Source organism: Melospiza melodia, chromosome 21, assembly GCF_035770615.1.
Source record: "Melospiza melodia melodia isolate bMelMel2 chromosome 21, bMelMel2.pri, whole genome shotgun sequence".
NCBI classification, from domain to species: domain Eukaryota; kingdom Metazoa; phylum Chordata; class Aves; order Passeriformes; family Passerellidae; genus Melospiza; species Melospiza melodia.
Genome location: NC_086214.1, coordinates 11,741,332 through 11,762,954, shown reverse-complemented (window position 1 = coordinate 11,762,954; position 21,623 = coordinate 11,741,332). Strand labels below are relative to the sequence as shown.

General features: G+C 46.9%; 1 protein-coding gene across 1 annotated transcript in view; it reads right to left on the bottom strand.

Annotated features, from left to right (window-relative positions):
- Window positions 1-188: 188 nt before the first annotated feature.
- PPM1E (protein phosphatase, Mg2+/Mn2+ dependent 1E) overlaps window positions 189-21,623 on the bottom strand; it is a 62,496-nt gene continuing 41,061 nt past the window's right edge. The window contains exons 2-7 of the mRNA XM_063173743.1: window positions 13,812-13,930; window positions 9,340-9,539; window positions 6,995-7,183; window positions 5,785-5,928; window positions 5,453-5,546; window positions 189-5,183 (exon numbers count right to left, since the gene is read on the bottom strand). Of these exons, the coding sequence (XP_063029813.1) occupies window positions 4,126-5,183; window positions 5,453-5,546; window positions 5,785-5,928; window positions 6,995-7,183; window positions 9,340-9,539; window positions 13,812-13,930 (1,804 nt within the window). The 3' untranslated portion in view covers window positions 189-4,125. The remainder of the gene's footprint in view (window positions 5,184-5,452; window positions 5,547-5,784; window positions 5,929-6,994; window positions 7,184-9,339; window positions 9,540-13,811; window positions 13,931-21,623) is intronic.

The window sequence follows — 21,623 nt, the reverse complement described above, 5'->3', positions numbered from 1 at the left end:
CATTGATCTCCTTGTGCTGTGCCATGACAGCCCCATCCCTTTGGCCACAGCGATGGGCCCTGAGCAGCCACTGGAAGCCAGAGCTCAGCAGGGTAACTCCAGCCCATATCCACAAAGGAAACCCCCTCCCACCACACTAGAGGCACTTGCTGCCTTTGTTAGCTCTTCAATAACCAGACTAGCTGGAGTGTGGTTTAAATTACTGTTTTATTAAGATATTGGTAAAACTTCAACAGTTTTTCCTGTATAAACAGCTTTCATAAATAAAATATGGATGACTAATACATGGTTAGAACTAAACTCGCGGGTGAACTGTAGAACAAGATTGCAAATGGAAAAGTCCCAACACTGGTACATGATTTAGCTTGGATTTATTCACTTCAGAAAGAACATGTTTCATGAACAAGGTACTACAGAAAGGTCAGCAGGAGCACCCAGGAGCTGAGACCGTGCCTGGCTGGCCACGAGCAGCAGCAGCGCCCGGGGTGAGCTCAGCCACCTCCCCTGCTCTCGTCCCGAGGTGTCTTCAGAGGGAAGGAGAGGAAAGACCGGACAGGACAAGGGTTGCACGAGACCCTGACAGGTGGGGCTTGTTTGTCTTTAATGCTGGCAAGGGCTGTGCCATGGCTGGGGTGCCAGGGCTGGAGGGGGGCACGGACATCGGGCTCCGAGGTCCTGTTAATGCTTCCTTATTATTGCATGTGATACGAGGGTAGAAAGTTTTGTTCCTGTCGCAAAGAGGATGTGAATTAAAGAAAGATTGCCCTAAATTACAGACATGAACAAAGCTGCAGTATCCCCTTGGATGGCTTTGTTTATGTGACTGAGTGCCGAGTGAAGAAATTGTGCTGAAACAGCCCCTAATTTAGACCAATCTTTCTCATTTTTCTTTATTCCCACAGAATCTTGGGGTCAGGAGGATTTGGTGAGGAGAGAGTGGACCTGAACTACAGCAGCCATGTCTGTGCACACAACTCCTTGTGCCTCATCTGCCCATGGGACAACTGACACACAGTGCTCCAAAAACAGGTGGAGTTTCTAGGATGATGCACCACCAGAAACGTGGTGTAAGTTAAGTTAAATCTGCTTGGACATTGTCCTCCAGCGCTGCAGCTCAGCAGCTCAGCTACGGACGGTTCTCACTCACAAGGACAATGGATGGCACTTGTAGGTAAAGAAAAGTTCCACACGTGCGTTTCCACCCGCCTCTAGTGCAAATGGAATGGGTGAAGAGCTCCCTGCCCTGTGCTGTTCTGCTCTCTGTTCCTCAGCCTTGGGAAGCACCGCGGCCCCCGCGGCGCTCACAGTGAAGAGCTCACGAGCCGGTTTTGAGCAGCTCCAGGCAAAGCAGCCCTGAGCCCCTTCCTCAAAACCACCACAACTGAAAGAGAACAAAGCTAAAGCCGTGTTGTCACTGCTACCTCCTGGTTCTGCAACCACGGTCAGCACGGCGACCGAGAGGGATGCGGGGCTGTGTGGACGCGGCAAAGGGATACTTCAGCTCTTTATTGGAAAGATTTCGTTGTACAAATTTTCACCACCACTAAGATACACGATAAAAATACAAAACACAGGTCACAGACTAAATCTCAGTATCAACAGTTAATAAATACAATGAGATAGTTCTCTATTAGCCTAATATTTTACACTGTCACCAGATAGACGATCAAGGTACGAATACAGAACACTTAGATACCGTTAGAGAGGGATTATTGCTTACGTCAGCAAGCAGCAGATAAGGGCACAGGAGTTTGAACTGAAGGAACTACTTCCTATCACCAGTGGCATTAAGAGAAAACACTGCATTTCACAAGCACTGCTTTTTGTCTAGTGTGTAGAATCAAGAGCAGCATAATCAGACCAATAACCACTACTTTTAATATTATAGAACTTTAAAGGACTTACCTTACAAATGGTTCCTATCTACTCTATAAATATGCAGTTAGTGAAGAAATGAACACTTGCTCTATCTATACAATGGTTTTACCTGACCACACTGCAACTACGATGGTGGATTGGTTTTTTTTCTCCTAGCAAGATAAATGGGATGAGTCGCAGAATTACCATTTATGAATCCACACCTAAAAAAGCTAGATCCTTCCCAAAACAGCACACATGCAGTCCAGTGCTCTTCAACTGCTCCTGCAGACTGGGAAGAAGTTTTATCATCTGTGACGGGTTTGCATTCTCATTTACTCACATCAAGAATTGCACTTACACCACCTTTCTCTCCAGAACATGACAGTCAGCTAAAGATGGACTTTCAGTGAGTCATTATTACTGTGAATAATTTAAAACAAAGGCACCGCAGAGATGCCCCAGAGTTGCATATTTTACCATTTCATGGTTTCTCAAATTTCCTCGGTAAATCTGACTTGGACCAGAAGCTGCAGCTAAAGAGAACGTTGACAACAGCTAAGGCAGAATAAGATGGCAGATAAGAGCCAATGATCCCGTAAGATTAAAACAAAGTCTGAAAAAGATCAAAGGAATCTAAAGCCACACTCCAACTCCTGGTTGCTCACAAAGCCTTTTGCTGTTCATCAGATTGCTTTTAAAATAGTGCATCAAAGAGAGAAGCAGCGGAAATTGGCAGAATTCAAGCCTCGCCATCTTGTCATGTTGAATAATTTTCTTGACTACTTAATATTAAAATACTTTGCAAATTCTAGCGAAACACTAATACTGCTATTGTTACTGCTAAAATGATATGGATTGTTCACTAAGTGCCTATGAAGATTTATTTTGTTCATCCTCCTCCCAATGCATCGCTGTGACACAGGGTAGGAACGGGATCTGGACTTGGTGGAGCTGATGGGGATCGGCCGCTTATTCACGTCCCAGCCAGCGGCTCCCCACGGGCGTGAGCTCCCCTCGGCAGCGGGCAGGGGCTGCTCATGCACAAAGGGCGGCCGAGCAGAGCCCTGCGGGGCACCGAGCTCCTCCCGGTCCGCTGCGGCCCCGGCGCAGCCCCTGCTCCGCTGATCCTCGGCATTCGCATCCCTTTGATGGCTCCGCATCCTTCCCTACACACCCGAGCGCGCAGCCCTGGAGCCGCGTCCTTCCTGGCTGTGAAACGCTGCCTTTGCCAGCTGGGAATGCTCACCAGAGCCACACAGCTCCTCCAACAGCTCCTGATCTCCGCTGGGACGGGCGGGGACAGAGGGTGGGACTGGACACCTCCACGGGTTGGGTTATCTTAAGACCTGAGATGAAGTTAAGGTGGGAAGAGGTTGGCTCAAAGCATTAAGCACAGTCATGTTCAACTCATTGAGAACAATTTCCTAAACTGAGAAATGAGAAAAATGCCACTCAAAGCACCAGAAAGATACGAAATTCCCTACACTGCACCTCCAGCTATAGGAAATAATTTCTTTAAACTGCAAGAAAAGTTTTCTTCACACTCTGCATTTTATATTACATGGGAAACAAAAAGGTAAATGATGAGTCTGTACCTCGATGGGAGTCTGAGACCAGAGCAGCAGGAGCTTAGTATGTCCATTCCTAAGGTACCTGGTAAACCCTGTATGGCTTTTAGTCATCTACCTGCAAAAGTGGATGTAATTTTCTAATTCATCTTAACGCTCACCTGGAATAAACAGAAAGCAGAACACGAAAGGAAAAACAAAAACCCAAAAAACCCCCACACCTCGACTCTGTTATGGAAACTTCCCCCTGCTCTAAAAAAATTTGGCAGTTCTAACCCAGATCGTTCTTTGAGTATTGCTCCACAGACATTTCTCAGGCAGGTGCAACCTTCTGCATGTGTAAGGAGCGTGCCCTGGCGTTGTCTGTCTGTCTGTCTGTCTGTCCACGTGCAGTGCTGCTGGGCTCTCCCTGCTGGATGTGGCTGACACTCGTGTGTGCGGGTGGTCGGGCGGCTGCGGCATTGCTGGGGGTGGCACCACCACCAAACTTTGTTAGAGATCCAAACAACTACATTGGTTAATTCCTAGTTCTATTTACACGGGGTTGAGCTTGGCAGGGGACTGGAGTACAGTTCGGAAATGCCCACCTCTTTTTTTTTTCTTTTTTTTCTTTTTTTTTTTTCCTCTTTCTGATGATGCCAGTTTTATTTTGGGAATGTCTACTATGGGAGTCTGACAGGGGAACACGAGGGGGTGGTTACATTTTACAGCATTGATGAAGGTGTGGGTCTGGTATACAATGACTTTGTCTTCGCATCAAACACTCGCTGTAAGAGCCGTGGCTGGGCAGCCTCCGCCACGGGGAGGGCCGGGCCAAGGCCCTCCTGCTCCTGCGGCCCCGGGCAGGGAAGGGCAGGCCGGATCCTTCTCCCTGGGAAGGCTCCTGGGCCCAGAGCGGCGTGTGAAACTTTGGTTTGAGCCTGGCTCCTCGCCGCCTCTTCCCGCTGCAGAGCCGCAAATGAGAGAACGCGGCTCGTTTTCCCAGGGATTGGAACAGTTCATCTTCCAGCCCGAAGGAGACGGGGGACGAGCCCCTGACCCTGTAGAGGCCCTGCCCTGCAGCCCCCGAGCCCGGCGGGCCGAGCTCGTCCTGCCCGCGATCGCAGCCCCAGGGCGCGCCGAGCTCCGGGGCCTCGCTCCTCACCGGGGAGCCGCTGATCCGACCCGCGCTCTTTGGTATGCCAGGACTAAACGCTTGGACTGGTGGCAGACATTTGGCACTCTGAGGTGTACTAGTTTCTGTTTTTGTCAGGTCTAAATAGCCTTGATCCTCCAAGGGGTTAACGCTGGAGCCTATGCTTAAGCTAGTTCTGTCGGTGAAGGAGTCCACCCGTCCTTCATAGCCTAAATCCGCAGGTGCTGAGCACTGGTGCTGGGGCCAGGGCCGTTTGCAGTCTCCGTGGTTCTCCTTGTCTTCCCCGTTGTCTTCCTGCCCCCCTTGGAAGGAGTTCTCAGTCCAGTCCGACTCCTCGCTGACGGCGACCGCCGCGTTCATGTCCCTGAGGAACACCACGATGACCGTGATGTTGTCGCTGGAGCCGGCATCGCGAGCAGATGCCACCAATTTATGTGCTACCATGCTGCTGTCACCGTTATTCTCCTTCAGATGGTCAGCCACCACTTTGACTGCCTCATCGGGGTTCACTGTGTCGTAGAAGCCATCACAGGCCAGAATGAGGTAGTCTTCGGAGCCATCCAGCACCGTGGAGGCAGAGTCTGCGTCCCCACAGATGTATGGCTTGTGCTCAGCGTCCCCTGTGCAAGAACAGCAGAGAAACACAACCGTGGGTTTGCAGCCACAGCTTCCAGCAGCCCTTTATTAACTCAGTGTGGAGCCAGTGACTCTTACCCCAAGTTAAAGCAATTATTTGGAAATTATTCCCTCAGACTGTAGGGGGAAAAATAGAGGTTATTGCTCATAGGTCTATCTTCAGCTGTATGTCAAATTTTGATGACTAGAAAATTAAAATTTTATAGTTAAAAAGCAAAGCAAGCCTCAAAAAGGAATGAAGGCTCTCTCTTACCAATAGCTCTGGAGACAGAGAGGCTCCCGTTCACCCTCCAGGCTCCAAACCAGACCACGCAGCCGCCCAGGGCCTCGATTCGCTTCTTCTCATCCTGAGCAGCAACACAAGACAGAGCAGTCAGAGCTGCACCACACACTCAGCACTCCCATCAACACCTGGATTTTCACAAACACAGCAGCCCCATGAGCCAAAGGATTTGCTCACAGATCCAAACAAACCAGGATAGTGGAACATGATCTGCTGCTCACAGAGATCTGGCATGGCAGCGCTCCCCAGAGCTGTACCTGTGCTGGTCACTGCCCAGGGCTGTTCACACAGCCCCTTCTCACCTCTCGGTCTGGTTTGTGGGGTTTCATCAGTTCCACAGCTTGGCCTCTCCTCACCAGCATGACCTGGGAGTCCCCCAGCCAAGCCACATGCAGCATATTCCCTCGGATGAAAGTCACCACCCCGGTGGTTCCGCAGCGCAGACTCTGGAAAAAAATACATTTCCATTTCAAAGTATTTTCTTCCTTAACCCAGGGACAGAAGACATGGCAACTGCAGCACAGAGCTGCAGGGAGGAACAGGCAGTGCTTTCCCTACAGCTACAACTGCTCACTTACAGCCCCTCAGAGCCAACCTGGCTGAACACCAACGTGCCCCATGGGCAGGGGACCTGCCTGCCAGGAGCTGGGCACTGCTGGGGCTGCTCCTGCTGCTGCCAGGCACAGCTGGGTGTTGGTGACCCTGAGGGCTGAGCCGGGGAGGCAGCTGAGAGTGGGAATGGCAGCAGCATCCCTCAGAGGGGCTGGGAGCTGGGGGAAGCAGGAGCTGACATTTTTATGGGATGTGAAGCTATGGACACCAGTGGGGCATGGAGAGCTCTGTGCTGATTCCACTGTGCCTCTCTGGAAAGGCAGGATTGATTTGCAGTTCATGCTCTCAGTCCTGTTGGAATTATTTACCAATATAACCACATGGGACGTGCCTGGCTTGTCTGGCCCTTGCTGCTGGACCAAAGGTGGCAGCTGTGGTGGTTTCACCTCAGACACCTTTGGCTGGCTGGATATTGCAGCTGGGTGCTAGAGACAAGTCCAGGCATGCAGGAGCTCAGGTTTACCTTTGGTGGAGAAGCTTTAAGGCAATGGTGAAGGAAAAAGGAGTCGGGTTCTGCTGGAGGGTTCTGATCCAGAGCTTTACTGTGGCCTCTGAATGCAGCAACAGCTCCAACAGAACTCCCTAAACCATGTGGTTGTTGTGTCTTTTAACCCTGGGGAGAGGGGCAGGGAAGGGGTAGGGATCCCACCAACCAGGTACAGGAGGGGAGGTCTCAGGGGACAAATGACACCTGGATGGCCCAATGTCCCCAGGGCTGAGGGCATCTTTTGAACTCTGCCAATCACTCAATGCCCTTCTGGAGTACCAGGACTGACAGACAGCGCTCAGCAGGGTCAGGGTGGGGAAAGGAGAGGTGATGGCACACCTGGGGAGATCTACAGGGATAATCCTGAGGTGTCTGGGGCAAACCATGACCTGGCAGCACAGCAGAGCCCTCACCTCCCTGGCTGCCTTCTGCACGAAGCGCTCGTCGGTGACGCGGAAGGCGCGGCACAGAGCCTCGGCCGGGTCCTGCTGGAACATCTCCTGGTGCACCATGTTCACGTGCAGGTGGATGGAGGCATAGATGGCAGCATCCACTCCTCCATGGCCATCAAACACTGCAAAATAAGCTTGTTCTTCTTGGTCCTGCCAGAGGAAACACAGGGAGGAAAAAACTCAAGTGAAACCAACGCGAACAGCTCATTGGATCATCTTAAAGCTTTGAACTTGGGATTTGTGCTGTCCTCATTAAACTGTAATTAGAGACAGAGTCTCCACTGGAGAAGCAAACTACCCTGACCACCTGCACTTGCATCAGTGGGAAATTTCCACCTTCCTGTTGAATTCTACCTGCAAAATGCAAGAGATGCCCTGTGTGGTGTTCTCAGTACTCCTTAGGTCCCATTTGTTACAGCTCAGTCACACAACTCAAATAGGAAGTGCCATTCTCATCAAATTGTGCAGGAGATTTTGTGACTGCAAAAACCACAGAGAGAGAAGAACATCCAATACAGTTTGCATGAAGTCTACATCATGATTGGAATCCACCAGGGATAAAATGCCAGTACAGTTAAAATGTGAAGCCAGCCAGTCTTTGCTTTCACTCTTCTTTATTCCTTAAATCTAAAATATATCATCTTAGATGTGTTTTAAAAAAACTGCATGTGCTCTCTCATCAGAAAATTGTGATTACATTCACAAATCAAATACAGCAAAATCACTCATCCTCAAGGCAGTTTTCTCAGCTTCCCCTGCTCTGTTCAGAGAAACAACGTGGTACCAGGAGACAGCAACTCCAGCAGCTCACACACACAACACCAACCCACTGACAGAGCCAATTCAACCTTGACAGCCAGCTCAGTGACTGGAATATTTGCACATTGTAATTTTTAGGTAATGGGCTCCAACACAAATTGGAATAAGAAAGCTGACAATTGACAGGCAAAGGAAACATCTGCCTCTGTTTGCATTAATATCTTTTAAAGGTAAGAATGTGGATGGGGCAGAAGATGGTTATTAAAGTGACAGGGTGTAATAAAGAAGTAATTATGCAGCAATTTGATCCTTAAGGTAAAATTCTTGCCATTTTCTTTTACTTTCCATTCCTGAGTGTCCAGTTTTATATCTCAAGGGAGAGCAAGAATGAGTGTCTGACCAATGGCAACATCAAGAAATTGATGGAAGGGAAGACAGGCTCCAGTTCCACCAAACTACTCACATTTCTAGAATTGTGTGTGAGCTCTCAGTCCTGTAAGGTTTGGGTTTGTTTTGGATTTTTAAACTTAATTTCCTTATTTTTGCTTTTGGCTTCTTCCTCCCAAGAAGAAGGCTCAAAAAGCAGAGCAGACCCACCCCAGCTGCCAAGTGGCTTCAGAGATGAACTGTGAGGTGACCAACTGCCAACCCTGCTGAGATCCATCACCCTTCACTCCCTCAGTGGAAAACCTCCTGCTTTTCCAGGATGCAAACCACTGACCTGTGGCATTCTCTGAAAAAATCCCTTCACCCAGGGTTTTTCTCCTGGGAAGCTGAAAGGCAGTGAGAGAAGCCTCAGAGAAAAGGAAAACAATTCTTATCTCATTTGCTTCTCTTGTGTTGTGTTCATGTGGAATGTGTTTGGAGATTGTTTCCCCACAGGTGATTGTTTCATTGGACTCTGCTGTGAGTTGTTTTGACTGATTCTGGTGTGAGTTGTTTTGACTCATTGGCCAACTGGGGCCAAGCTGTGTTGGGACTCTGGAAAGAGTCATGAGTTTTCATTATCTTTTTAGCATTCAGTGAGTATCTTTTCTCTATTCTTTAGTATAGTATAGTATAGTATAGTATAGTATAGTATAGTATAGTATAGTATAGTATAGTATAGTATTCTTTAATATAAAATAATATAATAAAGTAATACATTATTCTGATAAGATGGAGTCAGATGCATCATTCTCTCCCCTCGTTGGTGGACCAACATTTACAATATTGACCACAGATTGTGTGTGTTTGTGCTCACCTCGAGGTTGAAGAGCCTGGACTGGACTCTGGAAAGAGTCACGAATTTTCATTATCATTTTAGCATTCAGTAATTATCTTTTCTCTATTCTTTGGTATAGTATAGTATTCTTTAATATAACATAGTATAATAAAGTAATAAATTATTCTGATAAGATGGAGTCAGATGCATCATTCTCTCCCCTCGTCGGTGGACCAGCATTTACAATATTGACCACAGAATGTGTCAATTCTCACAGAGTGTGTCAATTCTCACAGAATGTGCCAATTCTCACAGAATGTGCCAATTCAAGGTGTGAGCTCACCTCGAGGTTGAAGAGCATGTTGAAGTCCGGGATGCAGACGTGCTTGTCCTCCATCTTCCTGCGCATGTTCTTGATGGCGTGGATGGAGGTGTCGTAGTAGCGGTGGGGCTTGGGCTGCAGGGGGAAATCCTTCACCCAGCTGCTGCAGATCTCGTGCAGTTTGCTGTAAACCAAACGGGCCAACTTCACCGTCTCGATCTCTGAGGAAGGCACAAAGCACAGATGAAAGCCTTGAGAGTGTTATTAAGGCAGAGTTTTCTCCCCCTGCATACATTAGAGAGATGAAACAAAACCATTTTAGCCAAGCAGTTGATGTCAGCAGGGAAATTCTGGGCTCTGATGCATGAAAAGAAGAAGCCAAAGTCACCATAATCAGCATTCATCAGTAAGCAGCTCATTGTTTGTCTGTCTTTTTAACTTAAACATTTCCCTGTGCCTTTGGGGAACTCATTTGCAGCAGCAGAGACAATGAAAGGCAGGAAAAGTGCTGGATCCCTGGCTGGCCCTGCCCAGGGTGTGCAGCTCTGACAGGGACTGTGTCATGGCACAGGGTGCCACCTACAGAACCCACCCTCACTGACAATGACACACTGGGTTTGGACCAAATTCTCTGTTCTAAACACCATTTCATTGCAGAGCTGAGGCAAGGCTGTGGAAACAATCTGCAGAAATTACCAGAGTGATTTTAAGGTGTTTTGTGCACTTTCAGGTGTGCCTTCTTAGCTATTCCCTGATTTCCTATTATTCCCATATTCCTGACAACGGTGTGTCAGAGAAATCTGCATGAGCAAATGACAAAACCATAAAGGCCTCAAATTTAAGAAAATGCTGAACTGGCACTCCTGGGAAATTGTCATTTTAAAACGTGAAAACTCAGGCACTTGACATTTGTTCTGAAATCCAGGAGAGGAAAACAGGAAGTCAGCATCAGAGCTGAACACGTCCCCATCTCTTTGTTCATGATGGCTCACCAAAGGCAGGATCCTCAAAGCTGAGCAGCAGCAATCCAGGAGTGCCAATCACTCCTGCAGGAGGAGGGGCTCATGCAGGGAGGAGAGGAGGGAGTTGCAGCATCTCTCACTTCACAGGAATTCTGTACAGAGCCTAAAAGCAGCATTTACAAATTCCTGTCCTAGGTCTAGAGTGAGCAGGGGGCCCAGACCCTTAGGAACAAATACTGTAATATTGTCCCAGCTCTGTTGATTATGGGTTGGTTCAATCAAGAGGTATTAAGCTGAAAATACACTGGATAAATAACCAAAAGGAACCTTGGCTCCTTGATCACACAGCTTTAAAACCAAGGGGTGGAAATCAAACACTCCCACAGTGTGAGTGGGGGGTTCCTCACCCCACCTGTGCTGCTCTCTCTGGGGCCACCAGAAATCTCCCTGGGTAATGTATTTAAAGAAGGAACACATCCAACCTGAGGTGTCCAGGTTCTATTTTCCAGAGGAAAGCTCACAGATTTTGCTCTCCCATTCCTCATGTCCAACCTGAGGTGTCCAAGTTGTATTTTTCAGAGGAAAGCTCACAGATTTTGCTCTCCCATCCCTCCCCACTGGGCAGACATGGCAGAGTCACCTGTGGCACCTCTGCAGGAGGGTGCCAGTGAACCCAGGGCCCTGCTGAGATCCTCACTGCCCTTCCCAGGGGACCCTGGGTGGTGTCAGCATCATCAGCAACTGCTCGTGAGGTTAAAACAGGAGAATAATAAAATGCCAAATAAAAACCTCCCCCTCACAGCTGGAAATTACTCATCAATTGTTAATGCTGCCACGCTGAGCCAGAGCTGACTCAGCTGGCACTGCAGTTGTGTCATGGAGAATTTCATTTCCCTCCTGCTGCTCCCAAATCCCCAAGGTTGGAGGGAATGCTGAGCTGCACCACAGTGAGTGGGAAATCCAGCTCAGGCATTGCTGTTCCCAAAGATGACAGGGCAGAAGGAGGGTGGAAAGGATACCAGGATTCAGGTCCTGCTTTTAAGTGCCATGTTTTATGAGCTGTGTTGATAACATGGACAGGTCAGAACCAAGGTTTTCCTTCATCTAGGAGCTGTAGGTCTCTTTGTATATCTCCAGGATCCATCTCCTAGAACCTGGAACAACTGGGTAATGGACATTAGGATTTGCTTTGTGACATCTCCTGGAAATCTGACACCAGGTCCCATGGTCCTGCTATCCAGCCTCTGCTGGTTCCTTAACAAAGCCAAACTTCCACAAGATTCTCTTCCTCCACACACAAACCCCAAAGCTAAATGTCCTTAACCTGACCTTTCAAACAAGAAATCCAACATCATTCAGGTCTCATGGAAAATCTCTTGCAGCTGGAAGAGTCATGGCCTGTGACTCAGATATCCAAAAACACATGGTCACCCCAAACACAACAGACCCCTAATCTTGCAATTCTACATTTGTGGACTCCAACCAGTTTTTCTTCTTGTAAGATTTGCATTCTTCTGTCATGGAGTTTCTCATTTCTCTCCCCACCAAGAGCTGCTTTCCCCACTCCTAAGCACAGGACATGATTTGTCACGTTGCAATTCTCAGAGTGAAATGTGCCACTAAGGAAATTTGAAATAGCTTTTTTTTTATCTTTCAGCAAATTCAAACTTGAGGCAAATCAGGTAAATGTCTCTTTGTATTACACAGAGTAAAAATCTTTCTGGGTTCATAAAAACCTGACATAGAACTGGATATTAAAGCCAGGCAGTGAAATTCAGCTTGGTTTCACATTCTGCAGCAGCTCAAACAGCATCAGGGCACAGTGAACTCTGAGCATCAAACTCCAGGATGTAGAAATCCCATTTTCACCACCTGCCACACTTTGCTTTGCTTTCTTCCAAAGCATTGAAGCATTGAATTCTTCCATGTGGCACCACTGAGGGCAGATCTCCTCTGAGCACCAGCCCAGGATTCTCCAGGACTCCCTGGAAGGGTCTCCAGGCTGGAGCTGCTGTCACCACTTTTGTCTGGGTTTGCTGGGCCAAGCCTGGCCCTGGTGGCTGCTGAGGCACTGATGGAGCAGCTGGGGCTGCCCTGGATCCCTGGAGGTGCCCAAGGCCAGGCTGGATGGACCTTGCAGCCCTCTGGGATGGTGGAAGGGGTCCCTGCCCATGCCCATTGATCTTTAATGTCCCAAACCTTTCTGTGATTCTGTCATTCTTATGTCCTGCTTTAGAAAATTATCACTTAGGTTATTGAAATTGCAGGGTTTGTATGAAGCTGTTGCTTTACTACAGGCCAGAGGATTTCTCTCTTCCTCTCCCCCTAAACCCTCACAATTTAACACTCACACTGCATCAGCAAAGGGATATTTTATTTCCAAGTATCCTCATTATGACAATTCACCTCAACAAACTGCATCTGGAGCCCTATTCTTAGTGCCTGCTGCAGTCTGTTCCCATCTCAATCTATGTTTGCCTCTGTCTTACAGCCTTAGATATATTTAAATGTCAATTTCTGTAGGTGTGAGGGTTTTGTGGTGGCTTTTTTCCCTTTCTTTTTTCCTTTTTTGTTGAATTCTGTAGATATTCTGTGTGGAGGCTTAGTCAACATTTCCTTGGAGACTGTCAAATATTTATGCAAGTTTCAGAGATCTCAATTTGAAATTAATGAAGGCTGCTCAGCCAGAACAATGACAAATCTATTCCATTTACCTGCTCAGCAGGAGGAGGCAGCAATACCTACAGAAAGGGAACCCAGAGCAGGTTTTTCTGTTCCTCAGGTTTCCAAGGGCCTCTGGGGAATACAGCAAAATCTTCCTTTTTGACGAGCCAGATTTATGGATCTTCCTTTTCCCCAGAATAATTTACAGGAATTTTTTTTTAATCAAAAAAGGAGGGAATGGACAAAGTGGTTTGGGGACTGTATTTTCAAGATCAAATGACAGAATTCCTGTTACTACATGTGAGAAACATTGCTCTTTGTTGTAATGAACAACCCAGCTAATTGTCAAGGTTATTTAGGCCAGCACACTCTTGAAATGAGTTAGGGTGCATGACCTTGAGCTGGAGGGTACAAAAATCTTGTCAGCCAACACAGACAAATGAGAAAAAGGATTTTTCTTCCTTTTAATCACGAAATCTCTTTATACTACCTTTTGCTAAAACCATAAAAAAAACCCTTACAAGCCATAGTAAAAACCACACTGACTGAAATAATTCAGAATTAAATTATCTCTTCCCACATATATTTGACTTTGCTCCAAGGATGAGGGAGGACAACTGGCACTTGCCAGCAGAACCACATTGTATGAAGTGCTGAGAGAGAGATTCAGGGCCATCAGCAGACACAGCCACGAAAATGCATTTGATAGAGTGACTCCAAAGGTTTGATTTGAGCAATTAGACCTGCAGCTCTGTCAGGAGTGGTGTGAGCTCCCTATGAGGCTTCTTCCATCCATGTGGGGTGTTTCTGTCCCAGAATTTCAGCCCAGGGGTGGGATTTGGGAATTTGGGATTTGGTGGCACTTACGGATGATGCCGTCGGCGTTGTCCACGCGCTTGGGCAGGAAATGCGCCGAGAGGTCGCTCTGCAGGACTTCATCTGACGTTGCTCTGGCTAAAGCAGAGGCCAGAAATGAGGGGCAATTACTGGAAAGGAAAAAGAGAAAGCACAAAAAGATGTTTTAGTGTGATTCAGCCAGGTAACATGAGTGTATTCTTCACCAAGGTTCTTTGCCTGAGCCCTGCAGCAAGACCTCAGACTCACTGATGGGTTTTGGTTGCTCCTTTCACTCCTCTGTTCCCTGGTTCTTAAGTTTTAATGTTTCAGTTCATAACCTCTATTTAAATTCTTTTCAAATCTAGACTTGGACCCTCCAGAGTCTGTCACACCACTGTACATTTTTTACATATGTATGGTACAATTTTAACTCAAGTTAAGTCCAGTTTCTCCTAAGATTTGGAGTCAGGGTTCCAGAATTCCTCAGATTTCAAAGTGTCCAAAGGGTCAGGTTAACCCACAGGGAGCTGATGTGCATGAGGTAAAAAAGCTCCCTCAGGAATGATTTCTACCCAGAGTGAAGTGGCTTTAACTCACTGTAGTTTAATTAAACCTGGTATCCCCCAAGGTTAATTAATCTATAGCAAGCCAAGGCCACTTTAATGTATATTCTCTCATTCAAGAGGAATTCAATACCTCCTAATTTATGTATAACTCTGAATTTCCCATTGGTCAGCCCCAACTTCTCCAGGTATCTCCTGCTGACACAGCCTGAAACTTCCAATTTCCACAGATTTTAGTGGGATAATGATGTCTTTCCCAATACATCCACTCTCACAGGGCCACAGAGAGACACAGAGCCAATTTCAGCCCAGAAACCATCCATCAACCACAGAATTCCAAGTCAGAAATCCAGAGAACAGGCAATGAACAACAACACTCCCTTCTGTTCAACATATCTATAAACGATTAAAGGATAAGATTAACAATAAATACCTTTGTCTAACACTGTTAGGAAGCTCTGGAAATCACACACAGCTCCTCGTTAGGGCCCCACCCATCCGAGGCTTTTCCCTGGAATTCCCAGGCAGGATTCCGGAATCAGCCGCCTCAGGGCCGGCCCTTCTCGGGCTCCGATCCCGGCCCTTCCCGGCCCATCCCAGGGCTCCGATCCCGGCCCAGCCCGGGGCTCCGATCCCGGCCCTTCCCAGGACTCCGATCCCGGCCCTTCCCAGGGCTCCGATCCCGGCCCTTCCCGGCCCTTCCCAGGGCTCCGACCCCGGCCCATCCCGGGGCTCCGATCCCGGCCCTTCCCAGCCCAGCCCGGGGCTCCGATCCCGGCCCATCCCGGGGCTCCGATCCCGGCCCTTCCCAGGGCTCCGATCCCGGCCCTTCCCGGGGCTCCGATCCCAGCCCAGCCCGGGGCTCCGATCCCGGCCCTCACGGCCCAGCCCGGGGCTCAGATCCCGGCCCTTCCTGGCACGTGGAGGAGCTGATTTCCTGCCTTGTTTTTTCTGTCTTTATTTGGCTCACAAAGAGCAGGTTTGTCATGCTGGTTCTGCTCATGTTCCACGAGATTCCCCAAAAAGGGAGAGGTCTCAGTGCCCGGGATAGCAGAATTATCCCAGCAGTTACCAGCAGGGCACCCGCAGGAATCTGAGCTGTTCCCAGTCCGAGGCTTCCCTGACCAGCTCAGGGCTGAAAAACCAAACTTGTTTTGTGTCACTTCTAAAGAACCCTCAGGAACATCATGGGCAAAGAGGGAACCTGGTTAGGAACGTGGCTAAAATAGACTCAGGACTAAACAGCAAAGAATAAATAGCCCAGAGGGGAGGAATTTCTGCTCTGCCTGGCCCTGGGAGGGGGCACAGCAATGTCTGTGGATACCCAGAGCCATGAACACTTGTATCTGAAATTTTAGGTATTATTTTAACTGCAGAGACCAATGGCACAAGTGAAAGGTGCATTTACAGGAGGCGTAGCAGGTCAGAGTATTTCCCCCCAGCTCCAAGTGCTGTTCACGTGTTCCATTTCCACACAGCAGCTCTATATCCAGCCATAGAGTGCATTTCCATTACAATGCTAAACCTACACAAAAAGCTGCTAAAGATGTTATTAGATAAATTAAAGGATTTTGAGTACATCCTTCCTGATTCTCAGGCAGCGTAGGTGTGTTTAGAACACCCACAGTTGCATTGTAGCAATCCTGGAATAACTCTGGGAGGGTATTAAGTCAAGCCTAAAAGTGCTCTGCTTCCATGAATTAAGTTGGAGAAAACCAGTCTGAGGTGGGTTTAATTCAGCCCACATATTATTATGTTACCAGCTTAACTCCTCTCCATCCTGATAGCATTAAAGTGGGGAGGACTTTCTAAACACCTTCCCTGAGCTGTTCCTCTGTGCTCTGAATCCAATACAAACTCTCCTCCTGAAAATAAAAGAGATGGCAAATTTGAAATTCTTATTGCAATGGAGTTCAGTGCTGGGGCTTGAGCAACTGATCAATTTGGAGGGGAAAGGTAGAGAAAACAAATCAGCTGAAGGCTTTCCTTCTATGTCTGGCCACTCTTTGTCCTAATAATAACAGCTGCTGGCCCAAGAATTAATTGCCCTTGACATTTGTTGATCACAAAGCTTCTTATGTGGCTGCTGCAGGGCTGTGCCATGTGAGCAGGGAGGTGCCCACACGCAGACAGATGATTTCCCCTTCCTGATTAGCACCTCTCAACGTTTCCTTCTCTCCCTTGGCTCCTCAGAGCACTTTTAGTTGAATTACTTTTTCCCTTCAAGGAACAGCAGATTGCTCTGGAGGTTTAAAATAGCTGTTGAAGGCAAACTGCTCTGAGGACACTTCATTACTGCTGCACTAAGACAAATGAAGAGCCAGCTCTGGGATCTCTATCTCTGTTTTCAGCACCAAAGTGAGCACTCAGGTGAGCAGATGCAACATGACACAAACAGCAATCCAAGGGGAAAGTTCTCCCTCTTCACAAAAGCCAAAATTGTCACCAGGATCCCTGGGGACAGGGAGGAGCTCCCACCCTGCTGCTGGTGTAACCAGGGGTTACCTGCTGGCTCTGCAAAGAAATTCTTCTGCCACCTTCTAGATGCTCAAGTGTTATTAGTCATGAAGTCTGACAAATTGAAACTGGGAGGGCACAGTCTTGTTTAGCAGAGAGCTGAGAGCTAAAATGCCTTTGTCTATTCATAGCTGTGCCACTAACTCAGCAGCTGACCTTGGACGAGTCACTTCGCCACTCAGACCTTCATTCCTCATCTGCAAACAAGGAATGAGAATGTCATTTCCTCAGGGAGAGGAGGAGGAGGAGGAGGAGGAGGAAGGCTGTAGAAGGCCTAAATCCGTGTTTGTGAAGTATTCTGCAATTTCTTGCTGAGAGCCCAACTGAAGGGAAAAATACCAAGATGAGAGTGGGAGATATTTTCAATCTATAGGAGATTTATACTTTCATACTTCTGATAGCTTTCCTTAGGTTTTTCTCACTCTTTTCTCATAACTGCCAGAAGTGCTAAGTGGAGCACACAGGCAAACAACAGCTCTGGGTAACTCACAGTGTCACCAACAGCTGCAGGAGAGGGGAAAACCAGCAAAGAGAGACCTCAAGTTCTTAAAACTCTCAGTTCTGAGCATTAGCACTTCTGATGGGAAAATGAAGCTAAAATGCCTAAATCCACAACGAGGGCACCAGGGCTGAAAATCCCCAGCCCTGTCATGGTCTGGGGGAGCTGATGAGGCATCACTAACCCAAACAAACAGGGAAAATGGACCAAAACGAACTGGGGCTTTCAAGAGGCAAAGCGGGCAGTAAATCACAAAATGCACAGTGTTCCTGTTACCTCAGGAATCCCCTGACACCACAGAACAGCAATTGTTTTAGTTAGAATGAGCAATGATTTAAATAGAAATGCTATTCAATCTGCTGAGACACAAAACAAATGCACAGGCAAACAGGATAAAGCAGCATATTTGGTTTCACCCAGCAATCCAAGACCCAGAACATGACCTGAAAAGAACCAAGCACAGCACATTCCCAAAGGCCTGTAATTTACTGTGGTGGTAAAAGACTTTTTAGGGATGACAGATGAACTGCACCCTTTCCAAAAGACATTCCAGCAGGGATGCACTTTGGGAAACTCCTGCTCGTGTGGCCAGTTGCAAGCTCTTGTTAGAAAGCAACTTCTGCCAGATTCACTTTAAGAAAAACCTCATTTGTCCCCTGCCTGTATTTACAAAACATCCCCAACTCTCAGGAGACCTTCCAGATGGAGCTGTGGAAACAGCCTGGAAGCTTTTTGAAGAAGCCTTTAAAGTCTTTATTATTGCAGGTTCCCATGCTGGGAAGCGCAGAGCAATGAGCACAGAAATGCTTTGGGGAGCTCCTTGGGCTGTTTCCCCGCCCTCCCTTCCTCCAGCTCCTGTTTCTGTGGCCATCCAGAGGGACCTGGAGCATTGAGGGGCTCCTGTTTGTCCCCAGACTCCTCCAGGTCACCCAGCACTAGAGGGGAATATTCAGTGAAGCATTCCAAGACCCTAAAATGATTATGGCTGCATCCTCTGGATCTGCCCAGCAGATGCTATTTCCAGCTCCCATCTCTGCAGGTTCTCCTCTCCTGACTCCCAGAGCATCCCTGCCCTGTGCTGTTCCACTGCTCTGCACAGCTGCTGGAAGTTCTGATGCTTATTTAAAGCCTGGTCACGCTGGACAAATGGAGTATTATTATTTTTTTTCCCCCTTAACACATGGTGAAACCCTGCACTAGATTTATCTGCTGCAGTGAGTTACTAAAAAAAAAACCTGGCACACACACACACACACATCCAAAAATAAGAAACAAATAGAAAAAACAATGCACCTTTTACAAGCTTGCATAACCAAAGCTCCTTGAGAAGTCATTTGAGCTGGCAGTGGTGAGACAGTGAAGATGTTGATAAATCTGTTTGAGGGAGCTGCAAACGTGCTACCCAAGGAAGCTGCTATCTATAGGCTCCCAGAGACAGCTGCCTGCTCACATCCCAGCCAGCCTGTCCTTGTGCTGACAGTTGTAAGCAGCAGAAATATAATACACAAGCCTTGCAAAAAGACACTTCAGATACATTTATCATGCCCCTGTCTTATGCAGACACTGCATTCACCAAATTTTTAACCTTCTGCTTTCTGCTCGCTGATGTTTTCCAGGCCTATTTTGTATAGATATATTTCTGTAGTTAAGTCTGTCTTAACTGGATGTGAAAAAATACCCAAAGCAGAGGAGCACTGCTCATCAGAAATCCTCTGCACAGCTGGATGAAGATGCTTCACCAGGGGAAACCCTTGGCTTTTCACAGACTGTTCTCAGCACATGAATTAGGCTCAGAGCTCTGATGCAATTTCTGCAGAGCAAGTCAGTGCTCCCTTCTACAGAGGGTGAAGGGCACATGGCAGTACATAAAGGCACCAAAATGTGAGCAAGACAAAATAAAAAGGTCATCTCTGTCTCTTTGATGAGGTGCAATGTCAGGAAGGGCAGTGTGTATCTAAAATATAAATGCTGGCTGCCCACAAACCCCTGATAAGCATTTGTGATTTAATGGCTGTCAATAAAATAGCACTGACACCACAGGGGTGAATTGTGAAGAATCCAAACCACACAGAGCAGCTTCTCCTGAGCTCCTGCCTGGATAAATTGCCTGGGTATTATCTTTGAAACCAAATTCTATTATTTCTCTCACTCATCCTCCCAGCGTGGGGGTTCTGAGGTTACTCATATTCCAGTTTCTGGGGCTGATGCTGTGGCTGCATTTAAAATGACAGAAATCACCTCCTGTAACATGGACAACCCCTGAAAACCCCGCATGGCCCTGCCAGGAGCTGGAAGCCAAATAACTGCAAGAAATTGAATTCCCAGGAGTGACTCTGGGAGGGTTTTCTTCATTACAGCAAAGAGCTGAGGATACAAAGTTTGCTGTTGGAAATCATATCCCAGCACTTCACAGCCAGATTGTATCCATCTGTTATTAAAAGAAAGGGAAACCTGGACTTTGAAGGAATGCAGAGAAAAATGGACCCCAATCCATGAACCTCTGGTTTAACAAACATCAAGATGTTGAGGATGTATCTAAATAGACTCCCCCCATCTAAATCAGAATATTTTCTACCTGAGGAGTAAGATTCTGAGGGACTGGATAGTTTTATAATAAAACCTTAATTGCTGTTATGAAATGCGCTTTAAAAATTATAAAAATATTATTATAAAATTTAAAAACGCCAACAAGCCACTTATTTGATGGGCATTGATTGCGCAGCTTAGCTCTTTGGTATTCAGCTTTGCAAATGCAAACTCCCAGTGAAAATAAATCTGTGTTTACCCTATCATTAATTCATCAAAAGAAAGGTAATTTATTGGTATTACCCACTCATGTGACTTTCAGGGGTTTATAGTGAGAGGAAAGATCCTTCTGGATTTTGTTGTTGTTTTGCAAGGATTACCCTGCACGTTCACACAGCCCATGCCCTGCTCAGGGTGTGGGGGTGTCCAGAGTCCCCCAACACCCTCCCTGTGCCCACTTGGCACCGCTGGGAATGGAATGGGGACAAAGCCACATCAGTGCCAGGTGCTGCTTCCCTGGAGAAGGAAATTTCCTCGCTGGAAACCCAATGGCAGCAGCAGTTACCTCACACTGAGTTTCCCTGGCAGAGCCAGGCCTGTTTAAAAGCTCCACAGGACATTAAAAATGTCATTGATTTTTCTCTCTTTGGCACTCAGTCAGCTGAAAGTCAGCGTAATTCAATATCTTTCTCCTGCTTCCATTAGCAAAGAAAGGAATCCATGCTTCAATCTGTGCTGCCTTATTGGAAAAAGTAATTTAATTTTACATCTGAAAGTGTGCCAACATCAGCATAAAAGCATGCACTGTATACATCAGATTTAATTTATGAATTCTGCATTTTGTCAAGCCAGGATGAGATGCTGTCTAAAATCAATGAGAGTGTCCAGCTCACTCTGAAGGTACTTATATATATTCTTATTATTTCAGATATTTTATGTCCTAGCTGGAGTTTTTGATGATTTCTCTCCTTGCTATAAAATATTAATGACACAGTCTCTAGAAAAGTTCATGTTGCAGGAAACTTGCAGCAGAGTTCAGGCACATCATTTACTTACCACTGATTCATGCCCAATTTTTTCTCTGTTATAAATAAACTTCCACTGACACTTCCCTTAAGTGGAAAGGATATTCCATGCAGATCTGATGTGTCAGAAATACAAGTTAAATAAGAATCCCCCAATGCAGAGCCTCTGTTTTATCAGAGATCAGATTAACACACCCAAGTCCTCTGTCAGAAAGAAAAATGCATTTTGGTGTTATAGCTAAAACTTCATTTCAAAGAAATGAAATAAAATGCTCCACAGCAGCACATCCCCTGCTGTCTCCTGCAGATCATCATTAAGGCAAACAAATGTTAAATTACTTCTTTAAAAAGGGGTGAAGATGGTGCCTGTTCAAGTGCTCAGCTTCAGTAACACCCCCAGAGCCAGGCCCCAAACCCTGCTCCTGTTGGAGCATTTATCTCCATGTAACTGAGGAAAAATCAGAATTGCAGACCAGGATTTCCAAATGACATTTGATCACTTAACTTCTTTCAACCCATTGAACAAATATCAAATCTAAGGCAAAACACACCCTGGAAGATTTATGGGCACTGAGTCAGCAGTGAATGTTCCCTCGCTGCCTTCTCCCTCCTGTGCCTTGTACTTCATCACACAAATGGCTTGGGTGTTTATGCCAGATGTAAGATTAGATAATTACTCATCCAAGTCCTGCATGTCAACTCTTTTTGGTGA